General features: G+C 35.5%; 1 protein-coding gene across 4 annotated transcripts; it reads right to left on the minus strand.

Moving 5' to 3' along the window:
* Window positions 1–62: 62 nt before the first annotated feature.
* LOC128686800 (NEDD4-binding protein 2) lies at window positions 63–22,186 on the minus strand. 4 transcript variants are annotated; one of them, XR_008406708.2, is made up of 4 exons: window positions 17,114–22,186; window positions 16,843–16,981; window positions 14,189–14,328; window positions 63–2,097 (listed from the first exon to the last, which is right to left on the minus strand). XR_008406708.2 is itself a non-coding variant. In XM_053773898.2 (3 exons), exons 1-3 carry the CDS (start codon window positions 21,947–21,949, stop codon window positions 14,303–14,305), a joined length of 5,001 nt encoding a protein of 1,666 aa, XP_053629873.2. In that variant the 5' UTR covers window positions 21,950–22,186; the 3' UTR covers window positions 8,574–14,302. The 4 variants fall into 4 exon arrangements, 2 of the variants coding, with proteins under 2 accessions (XP_053629873.2, XP_053629872.2); XR_008406709.2 differs by lacking the exon at window positions 63–2,097 and adding an exon at window positions 3,112–5,772; XM_053773898.2 differs by lacking the exon at window positions 63–2,097 and having other exon boundaries at window positions 8,574–14,328.
* Window positions 22,187–24,476: the final 2,290 nt, after the last annotated feature.

Genomic DNA, 24,476 nt, shown 5'->3' on the forward strand with positions numbered 1-24,476 from the left:
TCAATTTGTAGATTTGTCTCAACTTGTACATCATATAAAATATATAAAACAATTACAACAAAAATTATTAAAAGTAATTTTATTCAAAAAAATTGTGCACATATACTGTACTAATAATTTCAGCCATGTGAAATTTTTATACTGCCTCAATGATCCAAGCACACTTATGATAAAAACATATAAAAAGCATTTTAATGTGGATGTCTCAATAATATATTACAGTATTACCAAAGCTTAATATTACACTATTTACAAGGCATTTGGATTATAAATCAATATAAAATGAAAATGTATTATCCCTGTAAATGCCATACAGTATCCATTTTTTATATTTTATATGTCAGGTGTCAGCATTTAGTCTTTCTGAAAATTACTCATAGAAAAATATTAAAATACAATATTCTATTAATTAATATTTTCCTAGTAAGATACCCCCCTCTCCCCAATAAAAGCCATGGAATTAGTTTTCAGTAATGGAACCCCCATTGATAACTGTGCACCCATGAGAAATAACTATCAACAGCTTTCCCAAAACCTATTAGATCATAAGTGCAGGGGTTGCTTGTGCATTATGTTGACATTAATGCCTGGTATTTCATTCAGTACTATGTATATCTCTTCAGATATCCATTTAGTTTCCACTGATATCATTTTAAATTCTTAATAATCATCCTAACACAAATTATTTAAGAATTCAGTACAAGTTCAAATTTATAACATATTGGATTTTATTGTGACTCAAGAAAATGTAGCAGCAGTTTGTCACAAAAGAAAATACAGCAATACGTAAGTCAAGTTTAAACTACAACATTTAAATTCTAAAATAATTAAAAGAATTTACTATATAAAAAATCAAATAAGATAGAAATATTAGTATTGTTCTATTACTGATAAAATTTAGTTAGATAACTAAAAAATAATCAATAACAGATGTTTATCTGATCACTTGATGGTGACTGATAAAGATATTCACAATTTTTTTTTTTTAAATTCAACCATTAGAATAGAAAAAATACAATTTAAAAACCTGCCAGTAGGGAACTAAAAAGTAACACAGTATACTCTAAGCTTCTAACATATACATAAACTATAATCACTCTGGATTGAGCCTTGTTAAGATATTGAGGTAGTAGTGCACTTGGTCTCAGCTGGCAATACTACTATTTATTAGCAATGCAGAATGTATCATACTGTGGAGATGGTACGGTAATAGTGGTACCCCACTAAATGAATTTAGTAAGAATGATGTAAAGAAATTTATCAAAAACAAATCTACTCATAAGGCTTATGCTGTGCTAAGTAATTCTCAAAACTGCTACCATGGGACAACAAGGCTCAAAATTTAAAGATAGAAAATCAAGTGTACAATTGAACTCTGAAATTCTCATGCTTCTTAATTCACATGATAAAAGTAAGAAACATTTTGCATTTAGCTCTGATTATCAAAAAAAAAAAAATTGCAATGACAATTTTATTTTATCATGTGTGAAGTAATACAGAAGATTCAAGGTATTCTATTTCATTCAAAATATGCTCACTGAATTTCCTTCACCTAAACTCAGTTTTATTTCTAATCATTTCTTATTAAACATGATAATAATAGGCAGACTAGAGTAATATTTTAAGAGATATCGGCCAAAACATTGGATTTTTTCCAGAAATTTAATTATTAATGTACATGAAAGTGTTGAATGATGATGAAAGTATTTTCTTTTTGGGGATTTTCTTTCTTTTTTGGGTCACCCTGCCTCGGTGGGAGACGGCCGACTTGTTGAAAAAAAAAAAAAAAAAAAAAAAAAAAAAAAAGTACATGTAAAGTATAAAGGGAATTTTTTTAATATTTCTGACATGTAAAACTTTGTATTATCTATGGCTTCAAGATTCACAAGGCCTTCAGGAATGAAACTCACAAATTACGAGGTTCAACTGTATATCAAATATAAAGTAATTCACTCTGAAGCCCTAGCAATTTAACTAAAATTGTTCACCACTTCACTGATGTGAAAAATCAGGCTATACATTTTCAAAATACTGTACTATGACAAAAAAATCTCCAACATCAGACAACATTATTTTCCAAAGTGGCAGCCAGGGGCCCTATTTAAAAAAAAAAAGACAAGATACTCCATTACCTGACCTTTAAAGTTTAGTCAATCTGATGGTGTTTCATGAAAAATAACAGTAAGCGAGACTTAAAATATCAAAGGAGACACTACATAATAATAACAGACAAAATTAGTTAAACATTATTGTTACAGTACTCTATTAAATAATTTCTAGGCACAAACTGGCTTAATTAGCAAAATATATTTATTATATTAAAACAAATGCAACATCAATGACTTTCAAACTGCTATTCAATGTTATTTAACCTAAGTTCACTGTAGAAGATTAGGTTTTGTACAACAAAAATTATGTATCAGTCCAAGTACTAAGTTACATTGTATTGAGCATTGATAGACAGTATTACATTTACATACATACATACATTTTATATATACATCTTTCAACACATACATATGTATGTATGTGTGTGTGGGAGGGGGGGTGCACAGAACAAGCCACAGAGGGATAGAAATCTTTAACTCAAGACCTTTTGCACTGGTGTGTCAAAAAGAGCTATGCAGTGTTGCAATACTAGCAATGAATAGAAGGAAAAAATTATCTCTGAGGCAAGGCAGAAGCATAAAGCATCAGGCCACTCCACTGTGACATGGCCTGACACTTCACACTTCTGCCTTGCCTCAGAGAGAATTTTCTCCTTACTATCTGCTGTTAGTCTTACAACACTTCATAGTTCCTGACAACACAAGTGTGAAAGATCTTGGGCTTAAGATTTCCATCCCCACGTGATTTGTTCTGCATTGTTAAGATCACTTGTTTGTGTATGTTTATATATATGTGTATATATATATATATATATATATATATATATATATATATATATATATATATATATATATATATATATATATATATATATATATATATATATATATATATATATATATATAAATACATACATACATACATACATACATACACACACACACACACACACACACACACACACACACACACACACACACACACACACACACACACACACACACACACACACACACACACACACACACATATATACACACACACACACACACATACACACACACACACACACACACACACACACACACACACACACACACACACACAAAGGCAGTGAAATTCATTACTACATTACAGTTACAGTACATCAAAGGCATAATAAATACAAAGAAATTATTAAGGTTTCACACCCATAAATTTTCTAAGCAAAAATAGGTATATTTTCAGAAAAATTAAGAATTTCTATTTTTTTTATTGTTATTTAGAAAGAAGGTGCTAATTAGAGATAAAGGTAAGAAGACATGACTTTTTGAAAGAGAAAAATGTAAGGTGAGGATCTCACAGATACTAATGAACCTTAGCTTGTATAATAACTATTGCACATACATACACAATGGGATTTCAGTTATATTCTAATTATGGTTGATTTACTGTTAAGTTAAATTCTATATTTTCAAGTTTGTATAAAATCTAAGGCAAATTTACTTTATTCTCACATTCTTCATAAATAAGACAGAATTGCTACTAATACTGTAGCACACACTAATAAATGTTTCATTTTACTTTTCAAAATGACACACTTTGACATAATACATCTTAATATGAATCTGAATGCAATTTTATAGGTCTAATCTTAAAATAAAAAAAAAAAACTGTACAACCTATACTTAGGTAATGCACTGTGAAATTCACGCAGCTTGAAATCCTGGTCTCTATGAGGGACGGAATGTAGTAGTTTTAAAATTGGGAATATCATAAACCTTGTATAAAACTACAGTAAATACACACACACAAAATATATATACGTACCATTGTTCCAATTCATAAATGCATACAAGCTAAATCATGTGAGGAATATACTTTTATTTCTCACATACTTTCCCCAGCTCTTTCAGTTGTACAGCTGTCCAGTTTTTCTCTACTCTAACCACCAACCCTGTACCTTGCTAATATAATTTTGCCATAACTTTCTGACATCTTGCTTAACTCTTGGTACCAAATATACAGTACAGTAGAACCTCGGTTTTCGTATGCTTTAGTTTGTATGTAAAACTATAGTTATTCTCTATAAAATGTATTTTTTGTTAATATTTCCCCATAAGAAATAATATAAATCCAATTAATCCATTCCAGACACCAAAATATATTAACAAAAAATACATTTTATACAGAATAACTATAGTTTTACATACAAACTAGGGTATACGAAAACCGAGGTTCCACTGTACTTTCAAAACTATTCATTTTGACTTCTATACTGTAAATATTTACTTTTCTATGGCTAATGAATGCATTGGTACCTCGGGATACGAACTTTTTTCGTTCCAGGAGGCTGCTCCCATAAGGAATAATGTATGTAAATTAGATTAGTCTGTTTCTGACCCCCAAAAGTACACTTACAAAAGCACTTAACATAAATACACTTACATAATTGGTCGAGACTTGAGCTGTTTGTATCCCGAGGTACCACTGTACTTTTATTTCCATGCAAACTACAGTTTGTACTTGCACTTGCACACCCTACAATTAAGACTTTTAGTGTACATTGCCTCATCTTTTTCTACCTTGTCTCAAATGATTAAAAAATGCTTTATTTTACCTATTAATCCACAATCAAATTCAGTTATCTCCATATGCAAATTTATGTAACATTGTCTCAACAATTACAAGAATTTAATAAATTTCCATTTGGTATAATCATCAAAAACTGAATTATTCACATACATACACATCACCCATGACAACTTTCAATCTCTTCTCAACATTGCATTGCCTCATCCGTGATATATCTACTTACAAAACACTACAAACTTTTCGTTATTCAGCACTTTAAACACAGTTTCTGATATTATTAAGAATTTGATAATTTCATCAAGGGCCAGTTCGTAATGTTAGTGCCTAACAGCAGTAACATCCTCACACAGCCTTGGTGCATCCACATTTTTATTTCATTTATACAAGCACTGCTTCCCATAGTTTACATTGTGCAATAATTACTTAAAAGACAAAGGAAATTTAAAATTTGGATAGTTTGAATGCACATGGGTGTAGTACAGATAAGGCAGAACTGACTGTATACTACAGATAAGGTAGACATGACTCATACAGATAAGGTAGAACTGACTGTTAATGTTATGTATGACAGCAAACTGGATGTCCTAGCACTAAATCATACAAAGGGGAGAAATCAATAGGGTTGCAGTGGGTGTATCTGAGAGAACTAGAGTTTAAGAAAGATTAGCAGTGGAAAGGGTAGAAACTGTCATTCCTACAAGCAGGAGAGAGTGTACGTTCTGTATTTGTCGCCCTGCAAGTGGCTGTTTAATGGTATACCACAACCCCTTTTTTCATGATGTTATTTTGGTCCTGGAGGTGGATGTGCAGTGCTGCACGCTGAAGGAAGGATGCTCATATTACAGTTCTGAGTGTACAGTGGAACTTCAATTTTCATATGCCCCAGTTTTTGTAAGATTTGGTTTTCAACAGCTTTTTTTCGTCAAAATTTTGTCCCAGTTTTCGTACATCCGCTCAGTTTTCGTACAGTTGAAAATGGTCCATACCAAACGTGTCCACGTGGCTCAGCCACTTAAGTGCCCACACAAAGCATCCCATGCGTTTGTGACTCAGTCTGCCTTTGGGTAAGCATCACCTCCTTTTGCTCATCTGAAACATTTCATAATAACCCATTGTTTTTTGTGCTTGTTTATTGAGTGTGACTGCTAAATAAGCCATCATGGGGTCAAAAAAGCTCCAAATGCCAGCCCTTTAATAAAGAAGGCAAGAAACACAACAGAATTCAAGAAAGAACTCATAGCAAAGTACGAAAGTGCCATATGAGTGGCCGACCTCGCCAGGATGTACAGGAAGTACATCCTGGCCAGATGTACTTCCCCTATCCAGGGAAGTAACCCCAGATAGGGCCTTGATACCTGAAGTCCTTATGGAAGGGGATTCCCCTTCCAAACAATAACCTCTCCTCCTCCCTCTCCCCTACACCAACAAGAGTCTTCAATAAAGGTAAAAGTGATGGTAAATGTTCATTTATCCATTTCATTAGTCATTTATATTCACTTCTCATTGTTTTCTGTAAGGAAAACTATAGTTATTCTCTATAAAATGTATTTTTTGTTAATATTTTTGGGTGTCTGGAATGGATTAATTGGATTAACATTATTTCTTATAGGAAATATTGCTTCAGTTTTCATACGATTTGGTTTTCATCAGACTTTTTATAACGAATTAATCACGAAAACCGAGGTTCCACTATAATTGGAATTGTGATGTCCGTGCACTTCTTGCAAGACAGCTACTGAATGAATGATGGTGAATGTTTCCTTTTTTGGGGCACCCTACCTTGGAAATAAATGGTATAAAATACCGACACAATGGAAATATAAACACAAATGCAGTATAATGTGATCCTTTATTGATGGACAAGCCTCCATCCTCTGCAGGGGTATACATAATCCCTTGTAATGACTGCAACAAGCTATACGTGGGCGAAACATCAAGGGACCTCCAAACACGTGTTTCAGAACACCAATACGCAAGCAGGTCTGACGACACAAGGAATACCTGCATACAACACCGTAATTCACACAACCACTTGATAAACTACAGAAACTCGAGACTTATCGCCACAGAAGACAACACTCAATACCGAAGAATCCTGGAATCATCACTTATTTCTATATCCGACATCTTCAACCAGAATAGTGGCTTCTATAACATAGCTGAACCACTTGCCAAGAAACTTCTTCATCGCTATCCCACATAAGAACACTGTAGAAGGTCTGCTCACAAACTTATCCAATCTCCTTTCCAAGCTACCCAAGTTTTTAGACTCTATAACCCCACTCGGTACATCATCAGATGCAGCATTCTTCACCTGACCTCAGCATTCTGAACCGGACTATAAATACTCGCGTTCCTTCCACCCCAGGTAGTTCTGTTTGTGACTTGAAAAAGCCCACTGTGTGGGCGAAACGTAGTCAATAAAGGATCACATTATACTGCATTTGTGTTTATGCACCCTACCTTGCTGGGAGATGGCTGATAAGGTGCAAATAAAGATACAGCATACCCAGATTCATTACATGCTCTCCTGATCCATAAATATGATGTACACTCATTCCTACATCCCTGAGGTCTTTTTTTCCATCGCCTTTTTAAATGCTAAATCTGAGGAACAAACTCTGTATGTTCTTAAACACCTGTTCTTTGCTTACACTCACCAACTCACTGATCAATTTCCTCATGGGAGGCTTGCATTCTGTAATGTAATGATGAAGCTGAAAATTAAAAAAATAAAGCAAGAGGGATGCAGTACATTGCAGCTAAAATAAAAAAAAAATAATTTTATAATACTGTAATCTAAATACTCAGTTCAATAAGAACAGACATGTAGTGTTGTATTTAACAGTTAAGGAGTCAGCAAAAGGATTGAAGGAATAATGTATTTAAAAGATTTGTTAAATGTTAGAGACTGAAGAAAGTAAACAACGGTGTTACAGGTTAAAACCCTGATGACCTGGTCTCTCATCAAGCTTGTCTGACTAACAAGCATTAAAACTTTGTCTTTTCATTAGTTATTTTGCACATCCTGTACCACCTCCTGCTCTTTTAGGGAATTACTTAAATGAAAATTTGAAATCAGTTCCTTTAGTATTTGCTCTAGTTTAACCCTATGACTGTCACAAGCCCCTTTCTGAAATTGTCATTCTATGTCGCAAAATTTTTTGAAAAAAAAAAAAAAAAAAAGGCTTTTCTTAGGAAATGATAGAGAATCTTTTCCCGGTGGTAATGACACCAAAAGTAAGAAATTTGGTCGAAAACTCACGGAATTACGCTCCCACAAAGTTAGTGGTCTCGGTAACATATACGCATCGGCAATTTCGCCGACTTTGAGCCCTGTTTTTGGCCAATCCCGTTGTTCCAGTTGACCAAACTCATAGCTATTTCTTTAGAACTCCATTTTTTCTATCAGATGAGTACAAGAAACCGCTCATTTACTGATCTGAACTACCCAATAAAGTGGTCAGAAATTGGCAATTTGGCCAATTTCACACAAATTAAAAAAGACGCCAATTTCAAAATAGGGTCCATAATAAACAATGTAGACATTCTTGGCACTAAAATAATGTATCCTCTGTTCATTAGTCATGTCTCTAGGCCCCTCTTATATTACTATTGCTTTCTATTTTGATTTTTTATTCATACAAAAAATACAAAATTTACTGGTATGCAGACTACTGCATTATTATAAAAATGGTATAAATAATATCAGTGCACTAGTGAAAGAATATTAGACTCCCCAGTTGACGTGTATTGGATGTGTGGTGTGATTTGCTTACTCCTGAACATTGGTAAAAGTAGAACATTTCCGCTACTTTGAGCTCAATTTCAAGGTCGTTTTCATCGTGAAACTAATCAAAATCACCTCTATTTCTGTAATATGTTTTCTGTTTTATCACATGAGACCATGAAAACTATATGGAAATACACCTCAAAGTTGGTGTTTTAATCCAAAAAAATGTTTTTTTTTTTTTCATTACGCAGTGCCTGCTGCAGGATTTTTTTTATGTGGTGCACACTGACCACACAGTCCCATTCTCTCATATGTGGGCCTACCAGCTTTCTCCTGCTTGATTTGAAGCCGCTAGAATTTATGCGTATTAATATATCCGAAACACTGGCTCGTAAGACGTATATATACGACCAAAACAGCCAAAGGGTTAAATTATAATGTATTGAATATCTTGTGCCTGAGGTGATTGAAGAAATAGTTTAAAGATTAGAATTTTGAAAATGCTCCTTAACCCTTTGACTGTCGGTAATCCATTTCTGAAACTGTCATTCTGTCGAAAAATTTTTGGGGAAATTTTTTTTTTTTTTTTTCGCTCCGCGAAGTAAGTGATCTCGGCTATATATACGCATCGGTGATTTCGCTGACTTTGAGCCCTATTTTCGGCTAATTCTATTGTTCCAGTCGACCAAACACATAGCTATTTCTTTAGAACTCCATTTTTTTCTATCAACTGAGTACAAGAAACTGCCCATTTACTGATTTCAACTACCCATTAGTGTGGTCAGAATTTGGCAATTTGGCCAATTTCACACAAAATAAAAAGATGCCAGTTTAAAAACAGGGTCCAGAATAATCAATGCAAACATTTGTGGCACTAAAATAGCATATCATCTGTTCATTAGCCACGTCTCTAGGCCCCTCTTATATTACTATTGCTTTCTATTTTGATTTTTTATTCACACAAAAACTAGAAGATTTGCTGTTATGCAGACTACTGCATTATTGTAAAAATGGTATAAATAATATCAGTGCACTAGTGAAAGAATATTAGACTCCACAGATGATGTGTATTGGACATGTGGTGTGATCTGCTTACTCTCGAACATTGGTAAAAATTGAACATTTCCGCTACTTTCAGCTCAATTTCAAGGTCGTTTTTATGGTAAAACTAATCAAAATCATCTCTTCAAGTGTGTGTAAACCTGTAGTGGAGGGAAGGCGTGGTAGGGGTCGGAATAGGAAAGGTTGGGGAGAGGGGGTAAAGGTGGTTTTGTGTGCGGGGGGCTTGGACTTCCAGCAACCATGCGTGAACATGTTTTATAGGAGCAAATTGAGACAAATGTTTTTTAGGACTTGACGTGCTGTTCGAGTGTAAGCAAGGTAACATTTATGAAGGGATTCAGGAAAACTTGCAGGCTGGACTTGATTCCTGGAGATGAGAAGTACAGTGCTGGCACTCTGAAGGAGGGGGTGTTAATGTTGCAGTTTTATAACTATAGCATAAGCACACCTCTGGCAAGACAGTGATGGAGTGAATGATGATGGAAGTTTTTCTTTTTCGGACCACCCTGCCTTGGTGGGAAATGGCTGATGTGTTAATAAACAAAAATAATAAGGAAAAAAAACTGTAATAATAGTGATGAGAAGTCTGTAGTAAGGAAAAAATCATCAGTGGATGCAAAATGAGAAATGTATAAAAGTAGAGTGGACGTAACACTTTTGTATAGGTGAGTGGCATGGTCTTTAAATGCTGTAGCAAACAGGCTGAAAGAGGTACAGATGCTTGATATATATCTACAATATGAGTATTATACAGGGAATAAATACCACAGTGAAGACATTAGATGTTGTAGTGGAATTGAAGGTCTAATTCAGGAAGTAGATGAGGGGGTTATCAAGACTGTCTGGTCATTGAGAAAGGATGAAGCAAGAATGGCTGATCATGAGAGCATATAAATGAGTAGTGGATCACTAAGGAAAAGTTGAAAGGGTGTAAAATTTCCAGAGTTCAGAGAACAAGCATGTGCAAGTGTGTTAGATCAAGGTTAATAGAGACTAGTAAGTATTTAGGACTTGACATATTGTTGGAATATGAGCACAGTACTGCATTATCTACAAAACATTTAAGGAAACCATTTAGGTTCTGAAAGTGAGAAGTATAGCACCAGAACTCTGAAAGTAGGGATGTTGTGGTTTGGCTGATCTTTTACATTATGATGGCTGCACTTCTATATGTATAGACATATATAGTGAGTGATGATGCTTTTCTTCATTGGATCACCATGTTTGGAAATAACCAATGTTTAAAAAAAAAAAGGACAGCAGTTGGGAGCCTTTACATTACCTTTATTACCTACCTATAATTACCTATTAGTAGTTTTGCTAGCAAAGCAAAGCTCGTAGGGTCTCGTCTTCAGCATTTATCATATACTTTTTTTTTTTTTAAGTTTCCAGTGATTATAGCAATTACTACCTTTTCTCACAGATCATGCCACTGTCCTACCCCTATTTGTGATGGACTTTCTGATATCCCATTGGCACATCTTTTTTTTAGTTTACAACTGAGGCCTTCCATTTTTATTGATAGTATCAGGAAATTTTTCACATCGATTATTTTGCATAGTACTTTGATAATATTATACGTGGTTATCAAGTCTAATCTTATCTCTAATCAGGGCATGTCCTATGCTTTCAGCCTTTCTTTGTATCTCGCATATTTTAATTTTGGAAGTCATTTTGTAACATGTCTTTTTCTAATTTACCCAGTGTTAACGTACAAAATTTAGAGAATATTTTAATACTTGCACTTTAATGTATACGGTAACAAGACTTGTTGGTTATTACGAAAGAAATGATTGTTAAGTGTTGTTCATGAAAGCAAACGGAATATCTTAGTACTGAATGAGAGTATGAATAGGGAGGAAAAGGAATTAAGTTAGGCATATCTGAGAGAATGAGAGCTGAAGGAATAGCTGTCATGTTATATGGATAATTGTAGAAATACTACAAGGTATTATAGGTGTTTAAGTTTAAAAATAGTGTGTGCTTAAGAATGAAACTGGATTGCGAGAAATGGCTAAAATGAACATTTAATCTAGGTAGATTCATATAGAGGAAAGAAAAGGCAATTCTGAGAGGCAGATCTTACTCAAACTCACCCCTTCTCACTCATTTATTTGTCCAACCTATTTTTTTAAGCTACTTCTGACCACCTGCCCTGGATGCCATACTATATAAGCTGGAAGTTTTCTCATTGTTCTATGTATCTGATAAAGCCCCCTCATGGTAGTAATAAAATGGATAGCACTGTTACAGTGTGTGTAGTAACAAAATTCAGTGTGCTTGCCAGGGGTAAGCGACAAAGGGTAGCCTGTAATTGAAATTTGTTTATAGAGGGGTTTAGTAATATAAAATACTTGATTTAACAAGAGGAGAGAAAAGCCTTCAAGATATGAACTGATCAAAGAGGGCAGTCTGCTAGACTATATATCATAGGATAAAAGTTAAAGTGAATGGAAACAAATGGTTTTTGGGCTCTGACGAGCTGTTGGAGTGTGAGCAGGGTAATATTACGTGGAGGGATTCAGCGACACCAGTTAGCCGGACTCAAGTCCTGGAGGTGGGAAGTACAATGTCTACACTTTAAAGGGGGACAGGGGATACTGGCTGTTGGGAGTGACATCTAAACTGTTATTTCTGGGCACCTCTGCAAAGGCAGTGACTGTGTGTGAAAGATGGTGAAAGCATTTCTTTCTTTTTTGGGTCACCCTGCCTAGGTGGGAGACAGCCAAAGTGTTAAAAAAAAAAAAGTTAAAGGGAAGATTTTTAGAAGTACAAGTTAACCCTTTCAAGGTTGACAGGCCCTCTCAGAGACTTGTTCTCAGGGTCCCCCAAATTTCAAAAAAAAAAAAAAATTATTTTTTCTTACGAAAAGATAGAGAATCTTTTTCCCGATCATAATGACACCAAAAGTATGAAATTTGATGGAAAACTTACAGAATTATGCTCCCGCAAAGTTAGTCTCGACGATGTGTATGCATCGACGATTTTGCCCAACTTGAGCCCTATTTTCGGCCAATTCCAGTATACTTGTTGACAAAAATCATAACTATTTTGCTAGAACTCCATTTTTTCTATCAAATGAGGACAAGAAATCACCCATTTACCAATTTCAACTATCCAATACAGTAGTCAGAATTTAGCAATTTTGCCAATTTCACAAAAATTTCAAAAGATGCCAATTTCTGAATAGGGTCCAGAATAAACAAGAAAGACATTTCTGGCACTAAAATAACTTTTCCTCTGTTCATTAGTCACTTCCCCATGCCCCTCTTACATTCTTTTGCTTTCCACTTTGAATTTTTATCTCACAAAAAAATAGAAGATTTACTGTTATGCAGACTACTGCATTGGTGTAGAAATGGTATAAATAATATCAGCGCACTTGTGAAAGAATATTAGACTCACCAGTTGACATGTATTGGACGCATAGCATGATTTGTTTACTTTTGAACTTTGGTAAAAATCGAACATTTCTGCTACTTTGAGCTCAATTTCAAGGTACTTTTCTTTGTAAAACCAGTCAAAATCATCTCAATTTCTGTAATATGTCTTCCATTCTATAAAATGAGACCAGGAAAACTAATAAATACCATACGAATATACAGTGCAAAGTCGCTGTTTTAATCCAAAAACATGGTCAAAGTTTTTTTTTTTCTCATTACGCACTGTGTGCTGCAGGATTTTTTTTATATCACGCACACTGACCACATAGACCCATTCTTTCATATGTAGGCCTACCAGCTTTCACTAGATTTGAGGGCTCTAGAATTTAGGCGTACTAGTACGTCAAAAACCCTGGCTCGTAAGCCGTACTAGTACGGCCAAAACCCTGAAAGGGTTAATAGAGGGATGACTGGCATGTCTGATCATTATTTAGTGGTAGCTTGATTAAAGAGTAAGGTGAAAATGGAAAGGAAAATTTTGTCAGTAAAAATCAGAATATTTCTCATGCAGTGGTTCTAGTCACAGGATGACATGCTCAATGGAACTTTTGGTCAACTGACTGAGGCCTTCTGCTGGCTTACCACTCCACCCCAGAAAAAATAAATATTTCATCATATGTACCATAGGAAGACAGTATGAGAAATGTCTCAGTGGATAAAACAATAAGTGCAAGTAAATGAATTAAAGGAAACAAGGAGAGATATGAACAAATGTTGGGAGGATAGCATGAAAGAGGGAGAGAAAGAACGAAGAGAGCTAGGAGGTACAAAACAGTATGGATTTAAGAATGAATTGCTAGTGCTTAGCAAAGGTTTGTGATTCTAGGATGGTGAATGTAAGAGGAAAAAGGAATGATTAATGGGATGATGTGAAAAAGGCAGTAAGATAACTTATTATATTTATAAGGAAGTGTTAAACATACAAGGGTTAGTGCCAGGGAATAAGGAGGTAATCAGGTTTAATCCAAGGAAGGGGATGGTAACTTCAATTCTTTGGATCAAGAGCTTTTAATCTGAGTCAAGGCACCTGTCTTGAAGGAAACACACTAGAAAAAGTTGGCATAGGATAGGCTTTTGCAATGTAAAAAGTTATATATAAAAGCTACAATACAAGGAGAAGGAAAGGCTAAAAAACAGATGAAGGAGAGGAAGAGAAAATGCAAGAATCATCTTCCATCAACAAAATATTCTAAGAACCAGTTTTAGAGAAATAAACATGTGAGAAAAATCTAGGGAGACAATGAGCTGGTCAGCTAACAGTACTCACCGAGTTGAACTAACCAAGCTGTATTTGCAGGGGTTGAGTCTCAGCTCTTGGCCTCACGTCTTAAATTACAATCACCGGCATTACTGGTTCCTTGCCTTGTGGGCATTATCATACTTACTCTTGAAACTCATGAAATGTGCCTAGATGTTGGATAAGGAGGTAGATTATATTAGAGATCAATGAGAATATTTTGGAAAGTTATTAAATGTGGAAGATGACATAGCAGTGATTTCATTCATGAGTCAAGGAGATTTGTTATTTATTTCATGCACATGTATATCTGAGCTGTAGTATTGGCATGCTTCTGGCAAGACAGTAATGGAGTGAGTGTTGCTGAAAGTGTTTCTTCTATATTGGACAAGGGGTTTAAGAGAGTATGAATTATATAGGAACAAGCCACATTGGCAAGCAATGTATGGTGTGATTATTATGCAGAGAATAAATAGGGAAGAAATCAGAAGTGTGGTGATATGAAAGGCATAATTAGGGAAGCAAAATAAAGTTCAAGATGGTTTAGTTATGTAGAAAGGGTAGAGTAAGATAAGGTGACCAAGAGTTTGTATATTGTATCTATATCTGGGGTGGAAAGAGGAAACTATTAAAATAAGGGTTTGAAGTTTTTATGTGGTAGGTGGTTGAGTATGCTACGGCATGTATGTATGGAGTAAATCAAGTTTTAAGTGATAGGGCTTCAACATCCAACAGGCTTGCATGAGCACATTAAGAGTGGAGAAATTTGTTTTTTATTACTTGACATATTGTTGGAGTGTGAACAAGGGAGCATTTATGAAGGGATTAAGGGAAACCAGCTAGTTGGACCTAAGTCCTTGAGATGAGAAGTACAGTATCTGGACTCTAAATGAGAAAAGAGATGCTACAGTTCAGAGGATCATCTGAACTGTGATGTCAGCACATTTCTGGCAAGACAGCAACTAAATGAAGGATGGTGAATGAGCTTCTTATTTTCTGAGCAATCTTAACTCAATGGAGGGCAGCTGGTATGTTAAAAAATAAAAATGTTTTAATCTACTGTAATATATTTACTCACAGACAAATGCTGACAACTGCATTTATTCTAATTTTTTTTTTTTTACCAAGAACACTACAACTGCTATAAGGTTCAAGAATATCAGTACAAAAGTACTATTTGCAGCATGTACAGCAAAAACCTCACTTCTAAGCATTGCTTCAGGATGCATTGTAAAAAAAAGTTTGTACCTTGAAAAGACATTACGCAATTTGTCTTTCGTGTGCCCAGAAAATTATATCTGGGTAAATAAAATTCACATCATAAAAAATAATTAACTGTTAAATATGTCAGTACTTGTCCATAACAAAATTAAAATAATAACAATTGTACCTGCATTACACATCCCATTTAATGCCTGCATATGTCACATACTACTCAATGCCTGCACTCAGCACATACAATTCAACACCTTTTACTTGCATTCATCCTATGCCTGCCTATATCATATACAATCCATCATTTAACAAATTAAAAACAATTAATGAAATCTTACCAGCTGTTTGAAAGAAAAAAGCAGAATGAGAATTACATAAAAATCTATACAACTGCTGAAGCTGACCATACATCCAAAGAAAGGTTAGCACTGCTTCTAATTGTTTTTTCAAAGTTATGAATAAGTCATTCTAAAAATATACTTTCCACTACAAATGGCTTAAACTGCATATTACAAAGGTACCATATGTAAATTAAACAACATCAACCAATTCAATCAGTTAAAAAAGAATACTTTGTCCTAGCCATTAGTCATCAAGCCTAAGTAAGGTTTAAATGTATCACATAATAGCACCACATCTCTTTATCTTCAGTTTCCACCAGTCCATGTAAAAAAAAAAATCACTGCTAATTTTATTTCTATCTTTAATTGGAGTAGGAAATATTTTAATTAAAAATTCCACTTATTACAATTTAAACCATCAAATTGCAAGTACTATAAAATAAAAGCATAGTTAAAAAGGCATATAAAATATTATATACTATGCTTTTGATTTAAACTATCAATAAAATAAGATTAATAAGAGAAAAGTATATAATGATTTGGGGGTGAATAAAAATATTAAAACCACACTATTAACAAGACTGTACAAGCCAATGATAATGTCAGGACTGGACCAAACTTTATAAGCACATAGCACTTTCTTGATACTTACCTGGTATATTCTTACCATTAATGAACATTGCATAACTCTTAAGTTTACTGAATTATGATACATATTATGACAAATGTACAACCATAAAAACTACAGAATGTCTATCAAAATACTTCATTTATGTACCATTATTGCATTTTCTAAACCTCCTGAAACCTATGACTGTAATGTAACGGTAAACATTCCACTATTTGCTTCATGGAACAAAAATTTACTTTTCTGAAGAAATTCTTTAATTGCTGGCTTTAATCTTGCCTGCCCCCCAACACTATGTGCACCTCGACCTGTAATCAAAGAAACCTGCATCTGCTTTATCCCTCGAGCTGTTAGGACCCGCTGTCTCTCTTTAAGGAATGCTTGGGCTGCACTCAGTGCTTCAGGAACATGCAAAAGGTGCAAGTCCAAGCAATTTGCATCTGTTCTATTAGCATTAGTTGCTTCCAATATTTTCTTGGATGCTCGCTGATTGGCCTCACCTAACTTGGTTGAGTGTAAGTTTCCTAAACGAGCATAGTATGCTGCCACTGCTTTCATTCCCTGACTTGACGCTTCCTGTGCCTTTTTGAATGCCTCTTGACGCTGATGGTAATGTAACTGAGCTTCATTTCGATACACCTGCAAGTATTAAAAAATTTCTACCAATAACTTTCCAGTCAAGCTACACATGTTCATATTTAAAGCTATACAGTATTTTTTCATTTTAATACTTGTCCATATAAACTTAATGGGAAAAAATCATAAGATTACCTGTGGATCATCTGGAAATAGCTCATCTTCATTTTCCTGGGTAGTTAGCAAGTCCTCTATCTCTTGCTGAGCCAAGCTATCACGTTGTGCTTGTCGGATCATTTGCTGCTCGTATCTGTACAAAGCTTCTGGAGCAATTACAGTTTTGGGGGTTCCGTGTTCAGTACCATATTGTCTATAAAGTTTTTCTACGGTATCCTGATAACTAAAGCCACTTCTTGCAAATTCCTCCTTCAAAGCATTAGGATCAACTTTAGGGTATTCTGCATATAAACGCTGTAAAGTAAGATGAGAGGACATTGTGAGACAATCAGAAGATTGGCTGTCTTCATGGCTGTGTTGTAGTGCCTGCTCTAAATCCATAATTTCCTTGAATTGAGAAGGTGGGTCATTTTGGAAAACTTCCTCCATTTTTTCATTTTTTCCATTTCTTAAGCTTACCTCTTCTTCTTCTTGTAAACGACGAGCAAGACTTTCATCTTCACGGATAAGGCTGTCTAAAACTTCTGTTTCATGCTTGAATTTACCATCTAGAGTAAGAGTCCAATATTTATGTATCATGAGGCAAAATTCTAATGGGAGAATAACACTCCGGTCCTCTGGGGTTAGTTCACCGCTAATCTCACAGGCACCAACAGGACCAAACATTCTCGTAAGTTGAGAAGCAAAGAGGGGATCCATCACTAATGTTATGTATTGTGCTCCTTCTGCATCATCTCCACTGGTACTCTCTTCAATTGGTTTTTCATTTCTATTTGATGCAATTTTCCTCTCTCCTTGTTTCCTTTTTGCTTTCATTTCCTTTACTCTCATCATATTGAGCTCACTAACATCTTTACCAGTTAGCCTTGTAACTCTGTCATCAACAGAATCATTAAAAGTGAAAGCTTGTTCAATTGCTTTTTTGCTAGCCAAGTCCTTTGGTTGTTGGCTCTGCTTAAATTTTCTAGATTTCTCTTCAACATATACATCTGATGAAATATCACTTGCATCAGCAAACGATGAAGGATCTTCCCTACCATCTCCTGTACTTGTTGTTTCTGTTGTTGATTCTGTGTCTATATCTACTTCCTTAGGCTCTTCATAGCTAATGCTTGCATCAGCAGGGTCTGACATTTCATAACCACCATCTAATAAAACATTCATAGCCCAATCTAGGTTATACATGCATTTCTCTAATACATCTTGAAGGTCATCTTCTGAAATGTTAGGGAAGAATGCTACAAGATTTCTATAGGATTCAACCATAGTAATGTCTGCACTATAGTCTGTCATAGTACTTTTGTCAAGATAAAGTTTTCCCCTGGTTAATGGTCCACTATCAGGAAGAACATCACTGTCATACTTAGTAATATAACCTGGCTGACCATACATTATCTTTAGCTCATAAAGATTGTTATCTAGCTGTAGAGCTTCAAAGTCAATTGACAGTGTCTGAGTTTCTGCAGGGATGTATTTAATTCTAGAGCTTTTTTCAGCATCATGTAAGCTCTTTTCAATGCATGGTAAAGGATAACTGGTTGTATCATTTGATGTCTGATCATCAGAATTACCAGAGCTGGTACTAGCTGCTGAAAGTGTTCTGGCATGCTGCTTGTGTCTCCTAAACTTTGGTACAGCACCAGTGTGAGGCTGTGGTTTGAGAGAATTTTCACTTTTTATTTCTTGAATCTCTTGCTTTAGGGGTCTGTCAGAGTCAGATAATATAGGCGAGTTATTACTGTCCCATGACGGTATACCACTTTGTACAGGTTTCCAAGATACTATGGAAGGATCCTCTACTTTGTTTGTCTCTTCATTAGTATCACCTAACCACCTGTCGGGATCACCTGATATTCTCTTACGTCTGCTTCTACTTGGCTTAGAAGACTGTGACACTGATTTATTAGTTTCAACTTTCTCAGAAGAATCCCAGTTCACAGAACTTTCTCCTGCAAATGTATCTACACACTCCCAAGATGCTAAGCTATCTGCAACTGAATAATGATAGCCGATATCCTGAGGAGAATTTATAGTCTTGCTGATAAAATCCTCAAGTTTATTATTTTCAGAGACAACAGTGCGAATGAGTAGTATATTTTCTTCATTAATAACAGCATCATTTGTTTCCAAAATCTTGCCTTCCATCAATATTTTATCACTTATATGTCTATCATTGCTTTCCAAGTCTTCAACAGCCTCATCACTTGTGTGCTTTTGAAAATCCGCTTCAGAATTATCATAATTTTTCTCAAGCATTACAATCTTGTGGTTTTCAGATTCCAAACGGGTATTAGACGAGACATCATTGTTATCAATAAAGCTACCAAGTTTGATGCCATCATTAACAGCACTTCCTATCACTCCTACATCATTGTTCTTGCCATCATTAACAGCACTTTCTATCACTCCTACATCATTATTCTTGCCATCATTAACAGCACTTTCTATCACTCCTACATCATTATTCTTGCCATCATTAACAGCACTTTCTATCACTCCTACATCATCATTCTTGCCATCATTAACAGCACTTTCTATCACTCCTACATCATTATTCTTGCCATCATTAACAGCACTTTCTATCATTTCTACATCATTGTTCTTACCATCAGTAACAGCACTTTCTATCACTCTTACATCATTGTTCTTGCCATCATTAATAGCACTTTCTATCACTCCTACATCATTGTTCTTAACACTAATATCATTCATTACATTTGATGTTGCTTCTCTTAAACTTATAAATGAAAACAAACTGTCTGCTTCATTTTCCTGATTTTTTGAAAAATCATAGCTACTATTCAATGACAGAAAATTCATGGCTTCATTTTCCCCTGACCTTGTTAGAAGCATTGAGAGAGACTTGCCAGTTTTTTCTTCCACATTACTACACAATTCATACATGGCCAAATCTTCATTAAGTGTGTCTGCTGTCTGAAAAGTTGCAGTACCTATCTCTGCTCCTGTGCTAATTCCACTGGCACTTTTCTCTATCTGTGCTCTTACAATGGATCCAAAGCTCATAACTAAATCACTAAATTTCTGGTCACTTACATCCTCCTCTTCATTACTCTGAGAGGTTAAATCAAACCAGTCTCTCTCACTTTGTGCAATATCAATATCAGCATTAGCTTCTTCAATTAATCTTTGTATTTTCTCTTCATCAGATACATCAGCCCACTCCATGTCTTCATTTTTAATAGAGATTTTCATGCTTTCTCCACTTTGGTACAATCTTTTATCTTGTATATTTTTTATCTTGCCTTGTGTGGCAATTCCACAAACATGTGAACTAAATTTTCCTTCATCTAACTTACTGTCTGCCTGTATTTCATTGCCAGACATTGCCTCTGAAACTTCAGTTTTTCCATCGGTATCTAAATTACCAACACAATCAGCTTTTTCCTCCTCAGAATCATAACCCTCAATTATTACATCAACATCATCATCATCATCATCTGCATCAGAACTCCAATCCTCAATCTTCTGAAAATCATCCTGGAATTTGGAGAATGCATTCTCAGTTATTTGTCCACCATTAATATTTTGCTGGAATAAAGTCTGGTCATCCTCCTCTGACTTAAATTCATAAACTAAAGGATCTTTATCTGCTGACTTTTGCTTGTTTATTTGGAATCCTCGTAGGTCAGCAATAATATGTTCAATGTTTATTTCTCTTTCATATCTTCCTTTCATCTCTAAAATTTTACTCTTTGGAACACCATGTGTATTTCTTTTGGCAAGTTCTTTCAGGTTATTCTTCCATGGAGCATCTGCATCCAATATATCTACTTCATAGCCATACTGTAGTGCTAGTTTAACATAAGGCTTCATTTCCCATGCCTGTAAGTTTGTATTGTCAATTATTATAGGAGTTTTACCATCCTGTAGTCTCTGAGCTGCTCTATGTTTGTTCCACTGGTGTGCTTCACTAATCCGGGATGGATCATAATTATATTTACCCTTTTTGCTGAAAAAAAAATCATCTGTGGATAAAATAACACCATTCTTGCCTTTTATTTCTTTGGCCAATGTCGATTTTCCAGAACCAGGCAATCCTCGCATAAGAACCATAATTTTTGTACCTATTAAAATTTTTTTAACAATGTCATCCTTTTTACTGACATTATCTTTTACTTTTGATTTACCTTTAGGATTCTGAGGAGTTTGCATCAAGAAATGGCTCATTTCTAAAGGCCAGATACCATTATTGTTAGCTGAAGGATTTGGGTTAAAAGCATTAGGCACAAATTCTGGGGCTAAAACCCAATTAGAAGTATCACGTTCTCTATTAATTTCAAAATCAACTGCAAATCCAAATCTATGAGGAGAAAGTGGTGAAGAGGACCCACTCCCTATTCCTCCAAAGCTGTTATGTGGTGATGAAATTTCTGTTTCAGTTCTTATGACAGCAGCAGCATTGTCATCTTCTCGAAAAACTCTGGCATTACTATTTCTAGGATGTAACACTGTACCAGAGGCCAAAGATGGATTTAAAATACTAAACTCGTTTTCATTGCTTACTGGACTTCTAGGTCTATTAGTATGATTTATCAAGTCTTTTTCTAGTTGCCCAGAGGTAACATTTAATGTCTGAACTAAACTGCTGTCATCCGAAGATAATTTATCACTTAATTGCTTTGCAGAGTTCTGGACAATGGAATCAGCAAGCAGTATATTCTGCGCATGAAGAGGCAAGTCCTTGGGATCTATCATTGCTAGTAACATTTCAGAAGCACTTTTGGACTCCCATCCACATGACTGAAGTATCATTTTAATGACTTCATGCTCAACAACTGTTCCAAATATTTCCTCAAACTTCGTCAACAACTCGCCATGGTCTGTCTCCGCCATATCTCCTGTTCATTTCAACTTTAGTGCTGAAGATCCTCACACAAACTTGATGGTGAACACTGATGCGTCCATCATCCCACCATTACCAGCCTCGTCTTACACTGTCAGTGTGTCTAGCAGCTTGGTCAACACAGCTTCCACAACCAGAATTCTTATCACATGACGACAATATGGAGCATAACATGTGAAACAAAAACAAACCTGGAAACTTGAGTACAATCGTAGAGATCTCCTTAGAACCTTTATATACGCTCTCTGGGCTGCCCAGAACCTACTTCTGCTCTTCAGATCCTACTCCTGCCCTCCCCCCCCCCTCTATTCTTTCCCTTAGCAAAAACAACAATGGCAACAATTTCTTATTATACTAATTTCCTTATACTTAAATAAACCACTATAATAATAATAAATTTATTTAGGTACAGGTACACACAAATAGTTACATAAATTATCATATGTGTCAGTATATGTGTAGATTACCCAGGTTTAATCCCAAAAAAGCCGAAGTGACTTATTTCTATTGGGGTTTTTGGTTGCTTATTTAGGCACAGGTACACATAAGTACAATTATCATCCCCTCAAGGAAGGTTCCTTGATGTTGGTGAGGGGCTCTTGATTTAGGGAATTGGATCTGTGCTCCAGTTCCCCGAATTAAGCCTGAATGCCTTCCACATCCCCCCCAGGCGCTGCATAATCCTCCGGGTTTAGCGCTTCCCCCTTGATTATAATAATAATAATAATAGTACAATTATCATACATAGTGTAAATTACCTAGGATAACCCCCCAAAAAATCAGACAAAGTGACTCTGGGTCCTCGTAATGTCTTGACAATTTGGAAAGTGTCTGGGCAGGTGAGATGCTGCCAACCTCATTTATTTATTTATTTATTTAAAAATTTGTGCACACATACAGAGGTACAAAAAAACAGAAAAGAGCAGTATGCCAAAGCCACTTATACTATGCATAGCATTACGGGCTGGCTTAAAATTAACTTAAGATGAACTAAGCAATGATGACATCGGTGATAAAACTTTAATGTAAACAGATTACTATAAAGCACAAGTGAGTATTACAAAGACAGGTCATATGGTTGTATGCATTGTTGTACATTCAGTAGAATGGAGTATTCTGTTAGGTAGTGTATTTAAAAAATAATAAAGTTAGATTGGGTTTTAGGTTTAACATTTATGTGATATAATTGTGAGAAACATTTAAGATATACAATTTATAAGGTTCAGTTATTCAGTATTTATTTGGTTTTGGGTGAGTAAGTGATCTTTGAGAAGAGACTTGAATTTATAAACAGGTAGTGTTTCTTTTATATTTACAGGTAGTGAGTTCCAGATTTTAGGGCCTTTTATGTGCATTGAGTTTTTGCATAGTGTGAGATGGACCCATAGGTTCGCTTTTCCCTCAGGATGGGCGGGAAACACGACTCTAATGCACTGCTTAGTAATTTATTCAGGTACAGGTACACATAAATACACAAATTATCATACATAGTAACATGTGTAAATTACCTAGGATAACCAAACAAAAAAAAAGTTGGTCTAACTTATTTCCACTGGGAGGGTACTGGTTCCTGCACTTGTGTAGTAACAAGGAACCCAGTGGAAATAAGCCAACGAATTTTTTTTAGAGTTATCCTAGGTAATTCACATTATGTATGATAATTTTTCTAGTATGTATCTATCTAAATAAACTTGTGATAAATGGTTTTGTAAACCGACAAGTTGAAGAATTGAGACATTTATGCAACATATGAGAATCTTTATTGAAGATACATTTCGCCACAGTGACTTCATCAGTTCAATATAAAGCTTACACCTTCCTGCTTTGTACGGGACTAATGAAGCCACTGTGTGGCGAAACGTTTCTTTCATAAAGATTCTCATATGTTGCATAAGTGGCAGCATCTGGCTTTCTATACGCACATTATTATTATATATAAAAGCACTCAATTAGTCACTGCTTTATTAATCTTAAGATGGTCTTAAGTTTGCCTGAAATGTTTTGCATATAAAGGGACTTTCTGTATGCACACTTAAATGTCATTAATCTCTGTACAAACATTGTACACCTGGAGTTAACCTGGAGAGAGTTCCGGGGGTCAACGCCCCCGCGGCCCGGTCTGTGACCGGGCCTCCTGGTGGATCAGAGCCTGATCAACCAGGCTGTTACTGCTGGCTGCACGCAAACCAACGTACGAGCCACAGCCCGGCTGATCAGGAACTGACTTTAGGTGCTTGTCCAGTGCCAGCTTGAAGACTGCCAGGGGTCTGTTGGTAATCCCCCTTATGTATGCTGGGAGGCAGTTGAACAGTCTCGGGCCCCTGACACTTATTGTATGGTCTCTTAACGTGCTAGTGACACCCCTGCTTTTCATTGGGGGGATGTTGCATCGTCTGCCAAGTCTTTTGCTTTCGTAGTGAGTGATTTTCGTGTGCAAGTTCGGTACTAGCCCCTCTAGGATTTTCCAGGTGTATATAATCATGTATCTCTCCCTCCTGCGTTCCAGGGAATACAGGT

The sequence above is a fragment of the Cherax quadricarinatus genome, chromosome 7 (assembly GCF_038502225.1).
Source record: "Cherax quadricarinatus isolate ZL_2023a chromosome 7, ASM3850222v1, whole genome shotgun sequence".
Taxonomy (NCBI): domain Eukaryota; kingdom Metazoa; phylum Arthropoda; class Malacostraca; order Decapoda; family Parastacidae; genus Cherax; species Cherax quadricarinatus.

Bases quoted from the DNA above. Each gene is read 5' to 3' on its own strand.
- LOC128686800 (XM_053773897.2), bottom strand. From the start codon at position 21,949: ATGGCGGAGACAGACCATGGCGAGTTGTTGACGAAGTTTGAGGAAATA. The intron at 16,982-17,113 runs GTAATCTTATGA...TAATACTTGCAG, and splicing joins TATTTCCAGATGATCCACAG to GTGTATCGAAATGAAGCTCA.